Source organism: Lytechinus variegatus, chromosome 3 (assembly GCF_018143015.1).
Source record: "Lytechinus variegatus isolate NC3 chromosome 3, Lvar_3.0, whole genome shotgun sequence".
NCBI lineage: Eukaryota > Metazoa > Echinodermata > Echinoidea > Temnopleuroida > Toxopneustidae > Lytechinus > Lytechinus variegatus.
Genome location: NC_054742.1, coordinates 36,039,021 through 36,048,724, shown reverse-complemented (window position 1 = coordinate 36,048,724; position 9,704 = coordinate 36,039,021). Strand labels below are relative to the sequence as shown.

Here is a 9,704-nt window from a genome sequence, read left to right as displayed (position 1 = left end):
AAAGTAACTACATCTATAGGAGCGTTATGGTATAGGGTGCATGGGCGGTCCCCGATTACTGTAAGGTATGATATAGGCCTTATCAATTATTCCTCTTTTTCGTCCCCATTTTTTCACGATTTTCCTCCCCCCCCCCTCTCTCTCTCTCTCTTGGCATTATCTTCTTCTTCCTGTCCATCCGACATATCCCCCTCTCTCTTTCGCCAAGCCAAGATAATTTCCATCTTTAAAAAAAGAAACATTTTTTTATATAACCGTAGTAAATAGTGCTTACATAGTTTATACAGATTGCTTGTGATAAGCAGGGCCCTCCTAATTATGAAACCATTATTGACACCATAAAATGAATGATACATTAAAGAGACCTATACGACCCAACGAGTCATGATAAAGAAATTAATTGAGATTGTGAGAAATGATAAAGAGGGAAATTTGAATTTGTTGTATTCCATTCCTTCTCTCTCCTCTTCCCGTTTCTTGATATTTTAACAAACTATTTCCTTTTTCTTTATGAGGGGAAGACAGCCCTGACGAAAATTTGAATGTCAATATTTCAAATGTTCATTATGAGTTAAAAGAAATCTTTCAGAGCTGGAATGTTATGATTTGTCTGCTGATAAATTGACGATAGCCTACATTTAAGGTCAAGTCCATTTCAGAAAAATACTGATATGAATCAATAGAAAAAAAATCAGACAAGACTAATGCTGAAAATTTGATCAAAATGTAAAATAAGGAAGTTGTGACATTTTAATGTTTCGCTCATTTTTCACAAAATATATATCTAGGCTTAATGTTTTGTAAGAATTAAGCGAAACTTAAATGTCATAACTTTCATCCGATTTTGATGAAATTTTCAGTGTTACGTTTGTTGGATTCTTCTCTTTTTATTCAAATCAACTTGTTGTTGGGAGTGGACTTACAATGTTATGAGAACCAGAGGCGTCGATCCTGGGGGGGGGGGGGTGGGGGGGCAGGGAGGGGGCGATCGCCCCACCAATGAAAATGTCGGGGGGGGGCAAACATATCGTTTTGCCCCCTCCCGCAATAATTCCGCTTGTGCAAAAATAAAATAAGATTGTAATGTTACACAGAGATCAGCAAGCGAGATTGAGATACAAAACTTGTTCTTTATTTAAAATCGTGCTTAAAATGTCAGCTTTTTCAGATTGGAATATAAAAATTTTCAGCTCGCGCTTCGCGCTCGCATCATTTCGGTGGCAAAACCCCATACTTTCCATGATTAAATAGGTAAATAGAATGTCCTGTTTTCAGTTCTAAACCTCAAAAGAACTCCCGCTTCGATTTGCAATAATCTTTATATCTTGTTCTTTATCAAAAACGTCAATTTAACTCATTTTTTCAGATCGAAATATCCCAATTTTCGGCTCGCGCTTCGCGCTCGTATTAATTTGTTGGTGAGATATGTGTCTCTTTTTCATGAGTCACCCACACACACACATATATAGGCCTATATATGTGTGTGGGGGTTGTTTGTTTTGTGTAATTGAGCGCCTATGGAACGTTGATTCACTTTATGAATTTGCCCCCCCCCCATCTGAAAAATGGATCGACGCCCCTGATGAGAACATTGCATTTCATATGGGCAGGAAGCACGTATAAGACGTCACAAAAAAATCTAATCTAATCTTAAAACTAAGAATTGTCCCCAACCTTCAACATTTTTCAAAATTATTAAATGCTGTTTTAGATTTAACTTTCGGCCGGGTAAATTTGCCCTTTAATGAGCTAATTTTGATTAGCATGATAGAGACCATGAGTGACACCAACCTAGAAACAGATATCAAAAAGACTTCTGTTTACACCCTGGAGATAAAATAAGCATTTATTAATCAAGTGAGCGCCTGGTGCAGTGTCAATAGTAATATAAGGAAATGTTATAGATGATGATACGCCCCTTTCGAATTCCATAAAGTGCATCGCTCTATGTAGTTTGGGACCGTGCAAAAAAAGGTGAACTCGCTCACTATAAAGCGAGTGGTATCGGCTCATTCGTTGCCCAGACCGTGACGGGGAGGGTACGTACGCATCGGTTAACAACTGCTGCATCGGACAGCAACTTCTCAAAGTTGTTGAAACTTTTTTTATATTATTAGATAACATTTAAGTGAATCTTGATTTTCATATCCGTTTGGTTTACCCTTCCGAATAGTCATAAGAGTAGTCAGTTTCTCAAGCTGAATCAGCAAGCGACGACGGAAACATTCTGTTTTGTTCAGATTGGCCTCTTCACATTTAAAGCTGAAAGAATCATGGCGGGGTTGAACTGGCTTTCGATGGCCGTATCACTGGCAACGTTGATAACGATGATGAGCACTACTTCAGTACTGGGGAACAACAATGAGACAGCTGCGATCATCTTCCTCGAAGATTATAACCAACAGGCCATGGTAGAATACTTTAAATCTGTATCGGCTTCTTGGGACTACAATACAAATATTACAGTTTACAACCAAGAACAATCGGTAAGTTTGAATTCTTGAGACTTCTTCTTAGAGCGGAAATCAGAGGGGGGAGGGGGGTGAATTTATAAGTTTTAGATGGTACTCCACGCTGAATATTATTATTTAAACAGATAAAATAAAAATCAAGCAAACAAAGACACAGCGGCAAACTTTATCAAAACCGGACAAGAACTTCGTGACATTAAAAAAGCAAAATACTTCTGTGAAACAGCTTGATGCATGCCTTTAAGAATATGCAAAGAGCAAGCTGGTGATGTCATATCCACAATTTGTTCTTTAATAAAGAAATGAAGAAGAAGGAATGAAGGGAAGAAAGTTTTTTTAAACAGAGAAAGATGAAAGAAATAAAACAAAAAACGAAAGAAAGGAAGGGAGGAAGAAATAACTACATTATTAGTATTTAAAATGAAAATTTCGCTGAAAAATATAATCACAGAAACTCAAAGAAAGAATAGTTTGACAAGGTTATGAATATTCATGGGATAAAAAAATGCAAAATTCTATGAGGTTTGATTACAAACATATTAGCCATGCGATAATTTACTCATTTATTACAAACAGCAATCATGCACCATTTCCTTAGCAAAGCATTAGTATTCAAATATAAGTTGAATACGAAAATTCGTATAGAATTTTTATGATTTTTGAAGAAAAACGAAAGAAAGAAAGAAAGAAAGGAAAGAAAGAAAAAAAAGAAAGAAAGAGAAGGAAAGAAATAATTAAAGAAAGGAAAGAAGGAAGAAAGCATAAATCTCGTAATCTTAGATCTATTTCGATTTACTGTAAATGGGTAGTTTTGACCCTCTGCATGTTTGTTATTTTTCGAATGAAGTGATGATGTTCATTTTGAGTCGGACAGGAAAGACGGATGTATTAACTATGTTTCGATCATCCCAATACTTTTGCAACTGAAAGGCATAGATCAAAATGAATCATGCAATTATTCATAGCCACACCCCACAACAATATCCACCACTTTATATACAAAGACACATGTTTTTAATTTTGACATCAAGGACGATGCTGTCAACACGCAAAGTTTTAATACACACCTTGTATGGCCTTTGAAAATAATCCAACTTCCTGCATTATAAATTAATTATTTCCACTTTCGGACGAAATACAAATGAGAATTAAGTTAAGATCTCACCACTTATATTTGATTTTCGGTGATATCGTTCAATATTGTTTATCAAGAAATGTTATCAAATAAAATAATATACATTAATTCCCATCATGCAGATGTTCATTTTAGCACAACAATATTATTAAACAATAGAATGAAATGATAGCTCATAATAAAAATCTATACTGCATTGTAGCATTACGGTTAGCCCATTGTTGACAGGTATATGGTTTTTAGACATACCCTGTCTGTGGGGAAGGTGGTGCTTTTGCTTTCTTGATGCTTGGAAAATACAAGGAAATTTTCTATCTTGTGTAGCGGGAGACCAATGACTCGGCAGCTTGAAATTGATGTCTTAAATATTAGCCCCCCCCCCTCCCATTTCAGCGATGAATTAGTTTCAATTGTTATTGTTTGTTTGCTTGAAATTTATTTCTGCGTTCAACATGTTCAACATAATACAACATAATCAATTATTACATAGATTTTACAATTACATGTATATACATTTTAGACACACGTATCATTTACGATCTCTTTCTGAATATAAAAAAAGTATATGAAGAATATTATTTAACTCAATTTCAGAACGCAGGAGACCGTCGTCATGAGGGCACGTAAAATATGAGGGCACGTAAAATATCACATATATGAGGGCACGTAAAATATCACATATTGAATAGCCATTGTATTTTAGAACAATATTTCTACATAATTATACATACAGCATCTGAGAATATGCTTCATGGTAAGATAAGGATGATTCGACACCCTCCGGGTGTTTCAATTTTTATACACGAGATATCGAAGCGAACGATCGAGAAAAATTCGTATTTTCGAGAATAAACTTGAGAATTTTAACGGTATAACGTAGTACATGATATTTGAGATGAAACATGGTATTGCACGAAAAACAATGATTAACTAGCCGGCCCTATATCGGGCCCTATTGTCCGAGGAAATGTGGTGATCGAGTTTAAAAAAAAAAGTGATTTCACATGTGGAAGCACTCTATTATGAAACTCCTATCCAGTATAGGCCTAAAATCTTTTCAAATTACTGGATCGGATACTCGTCAGATAGATACAAATGAACATGACCCCGGGATCACCGCCCTATATTATAGTAACTTGCACAATCTGTCAATGAGAATTTCCGTTTCTTTTCTGAGAAAAACTATTACGATTTTGATCGCGTCTGACAAAATATGCAACTTCATGGTATAAATGTGTAATTTATCCACAGGCGTAAATCCGTTACGTCATGATATTTAGGGGGGGGGGGGGTGGAATAATAGACCCCTGAATTATAGGTGTGACGAAACGATTTACGCCAGTGAATTTATCCGAGGCGGGGAGAGTTACTTAAAAAAGTTGTTCCTCGCCACTTGCGTATTGCTGAATAGTATCAAACAGCGTATGTGCATGGCTCTCTACCCTAATGACCAGGGAAACAATAGACTGACGACACTCACCCTTTGATGAATTCCAAACCCGAGCGAGAAAATATACACAACAAAAAAAGTAAGTCCCCCTTAAACAAACATCAATAATTTCCGAACCAATGCGAAATTTTAATATATCTTTACATGAGCGTGTAGGTAATTTTATAAGCTACCCTCTGAGTAAATGTTGTGGACGTATTTTGCGTCATGCTTCAGTGAGCACCGTCAGAAGGCAAAAATTTCACTTTTCAAAAGTCACAAACCAAATATTATCACTTTTATTCCATTTTATTGGAACTAATTCCACATTCTCATCATGAAAAATAGGCAGAAGGCTTGTAAAAGGTACTTTCTAAAAGACGATACAACTTTTCTGGCTAAATTTCACGGTTGAATAAACACAAGTCCATATTTGCTATAATTTGATTTTTACACATTTATCAATAAGAATGAAAGAATATAATGACAGTTATTTTTGTAAAGAGTATCTTCAACAATATTCATCGTTTCACGGTTCAATGAACATTCAATGAAAAAAAAATACGATTTTCAAATATCATAGGCAAATATTGTTTCATTTTGTAACTGAAAATGATCTTTTCTCAACTTTTTCGTTATGTTCACGACCATTTAACATGTTTCAATGTTTCAAAGGAGTTTGATTAAACATTCACGCTTGAATGAACATGTGGAATGTGATTAGCTCTTTTTTACGTTATTGGAAAAAATGCAATTTGTAACTATAGATATCTGTCACAAACCTCCTTGCATAGTTCATTTGATTTGATTTTTATGAAAATCCCGATGTTTAATGCATCAGTGAGCACACAATATTAGAAAATTATGCAAACGAGAAGAAAGTTCAAGGCCTTGGCCCCACTCTGTGCCGTGTCGAATGGTTATTTTGGTGTGCGCGCCTTTTGGATGCTCCGAAGCCATGTGCGAAGTTTCATGAAATAATTACTGTTGGCAGAAGTAACAAAAACCGTCCATGAAACAATCCCTCATTTCATTATTTGTGAAAATTTTTACTTCTTCTCTCATAGACTTGTGTACATTATGGGTGCATATGTTTGAGAATAAGTAACCCCTTATTCAATATGGTGGAACTTTTTTTCAAGGCTGTCTTTTGCAATGTCATTTGGCAGTAATGTTTATCAACCTATGGGCAGAGTTCTGTGCAAAAATGAAATCGATATCTTCATTCATGGATGAGTGAGCACGCATCAAAGTGGGAAAATTTGTATTTTCAATGTCACAGACTCATTTTAAAGGGTAATATAGTGAATATTGAGAGCAAATTCGGTTTTATTATTTATCATCCATCATTTCTATCACACCACACTTTCCGAACTTTTTCATGGTTTTCATGGTTGAGCGAGCACATTCGAAAACTTAGGAATGAATACTCTTGATACGGCATAAATGTATTCTTTTCGTAAAAATTTCTCATGATCAGTTTAATTTATGGGCAAATCAGTGGTGTATCCAGAATTTTAAAATGGGGGAGGGGCCTATAATCGGGGGAGCCACCAACATTTTCAAATTTTAACATGATCTAACAAGTTGTAGAAGATACCATAAACCCCTATGATGATACGTCACAATACAGGGGCCGTGAATCGGTTTTCAAAGCTGGGGGGGGGGGGCTGAGCCAAAAGTGTGAGGGTGGGGGCTGACCATGCAATAAATCACAATATGGTCATTTTTACATTTTGTACATTCTTTTTTGAAAAAAAGTGGGGGGGGGGCCGGGCGCTTCTGTGGCCCCTGCAATACAATGTGCTCACTCAACCATGAAATACGATATCAAAATTGTGTGTGGAGTGGCTATATGATGGATAGTAAAACAGTATAACACCATAAAATTCACCTAAAATCAACTTTTGTCCAACTTTGTATTTGCACAATCTGAAAAACGACTCTTGTGACTTTCAAAAATGGTCATTTTTAATTCAATCTTTGATTACTCATGCATGACTCAACCGATCAATCTCATATTTCCCCAAGAGTTGCTTAATGAGTGTAGAAAACCACCTACGAAATATCATATCTCAAATTAATTCCGTTCAAACGTTACAGCAATTTGATTTAGGGGGGACTTACTTTTTTGTTGTGTATATTTGAACTTAGGTGTGTGTATGTGTGTGTGGGTGGGGGATCTCCAAGCCCCCCCCCCCCTCGTTGACCCGTACCTGATTCAGACTACTTTGCCAATTTTATTTCACTTTAGCGCAAGTTACCTCTGGCACTCAAACAACAACGATTGGATTTTTTCGTTCAAGCATTAACATAAATCTTTTTATAGGGGAGAGTGTATGCTAAAACATCTTTGAAATTTAGAGATATTATTTTGACAGCTTTTCCAAAGTGTACATTTGTATTAATACCCTCCGCTTATTGTGCATCAGTATTACACGAGATTATTTCAAACAGCAAAATAATTAATGTTGCATGCATATAGGCGTACAGTACATAGTGGCGGAGGACAGTTAGTTATGTTGGGGTTTTGTTTCTGATGACCTGTGAAGAATGAGCTGCTGATAGATAGAATTAAAGTCAATGTCAATCAGAAAATGTCCTGGGGCTTCCAATCATTGGTTAGGATAGGTCAGAAAATGATGGCAGTGTGGTATCTGTTCTGCTCAAATTTAAGAACCACAAACAAAGGAGGTGTCGTGGTCGAGTAGTCTAAGGACTATATAGACATTGAAGTCTGAGGATCGATCCCTGGCCATGGCAATGTGCCCGTGGGCAAGGTTTTTAATCGACAGTGCTCCTTATCCTACAATTAAATAAACGCCGTACATCATATGATGATCATACTTGATTTAACCAGTCGGATTTATGGCTGGAGAGAGAATGATGACGAGGGGAGTTAAAGAGTTCTAGAAATCACAAAGGAAGAGAGTGATAGTTTGTTTTTTTTATCTCATTCACACAGACGAACGCGACCCCAGGGGCCTGTTCGTTGCATAAAAAAAACTCTATAGCTTTTTTTTTGCCAGAGTTTTTGTATGGCAAGTTTTATGCAACTGACTCCAGATAGTTTAAAGCTATTACGACGTTATACCAACATCAGCCTTCGTGAGGTATGGAGCTGGTCTACTGGATGTGACTTCAGTGTAGATGACCATCAGTCTCCATGGTCTCAGAACAATATTGCGTATGGTCTGTTTTTTTATATAATAAGGTATATTATGTTGGAAACATCCATCTGCATCTCTTGCTCGATTACATTTTTTACTATACGTTTGGACCATGCATGACACATGTTTGTACCCACACTTGACCTAGTACTCACCGGGGTCCTCAACCTATAACCCCAATCTGAAATGAAGATTCAAGGTTGCCCTATAATTTTATCAAAGGAAGGACGAAAATGTAACGATTTCTTGTTCGAGTCGAGACTGATTGAGCGACACTTCTAGAACATACTAAAGCAGCATTACGCCTCAGCCCAAAGACGAATAATTTAGAATAACGTTTAAAACAAACATTATAAGGCCAAGTTCGAATACAGGGTGCTATCTTAAAAATCATAGACACGTGACTGATGTAATCTTACACGATTGTAATAATTATAAACCATCGCGACCAACGCAATGTTATACTTTATTGCCTTATACAAAAAATATTGGGTTAAAATGCTCTATGAGGGTAATTATGTGTCCAGCCAACATTGGGCATTTCTTTTGGGTATTTTCATTTATCCAGTGTGGTGAAATTTTGCCCATTCTTAAGTAATTGCTGCTTATTTTCTAACCTTACTGGACAATATGCTTCCGAATCCCACATTGGGTAAAATACTGCCCCAAATTGGTTGGACACATAATTACCCTCGTGCTGGTTAAAATATTACCCACTATTTTTTTAGTGTATATGCAACAGTTTATCAGTTATGGCGCTGTCACACCTTGGCGTTTTAGACAGCGTATGCCCGACGTATCAAAATTTCTCTAAAACGTCGGCATACGCTGAACTTTGATTTTTTATTTCAACTCTGGGCGTATACTTAGTGTATTCATAACGAGTTGGACGTATACATAACGTATTAGTAACTTATATCGAACGCTTCGTTAACTTATAAGTAACGTATTCCAACGAATGCTTAGCGTATTGCTGGCGTTCACAACTTATGCCCTACGATAGCCTAACTTACGCATAGCGCGCGCCAGCGTATCGCTGACGAACACCTGTCGTAGCCTATAAAAAGGCTGCCGCTCGACTATTCAAATCATAACCGCACGATACATCACCGTATCAACACCACGCCATGCCGAAGAAAACTCCTGTGAACCCCACCTTTATATACCAATTCCTATAAACGTTGTCAATACGCCATTATACGGTAGCTGTAAGTTATAAACACGTTCAGTAAGTTTTGTGGTCGTCCATAGCACGTCTTCATACGTCAATATACGTTGGAGTTAAGTTACACATACGTTCAAAGCACGTTACTCATAGGTTAGAAGTAAGTTTTAGGGTACGCTGGACATCATCTCGACGTACATCGACTTATGAGTAACTTACGAGTAACGTGTGTCAACGTGTATCAACGATCGCGTTACTTGCCTACAACTTATGGCCCGCGTATGCAGGACGTATGAGCCATACGCTGGCATACGTCGAAAAATTTTGTGCTTGC

General features: G+C 36.9%; 1 protein-coding gene across 3 annotated transcripts in view; it reads left to right on the top strand.

Moving 5' to 3' along the window:
* Positions 1 to 1,981: 1,981 nt before the first annotated feature.
* LOC121410891 (angiotensin-converting enzyme-like) overlaps positions 1,982 to 9,704 on the top strand; it is a 29,068-nt gene continuing 21,345 nt past the window's right edge. The window contains exon 1 of one of the 3 annotated variants that reach the window (XM_041603256.1): positions 1,982 to 2,486. In XM_041603256.1, coding sequence (XP_041459190.1) covers positions 2,274 to 2,486 — 213 coding nt within the window. In that variant the 5' untranslated portion in view covers positions 1,982 to 2,273. The remainder of the gene's footprint in view (positions 2,487 to 9,704) is intronic. The other 2 variants (XM_041603255.1, XM_041603254.1) reach the window with 2 other exon arrangements.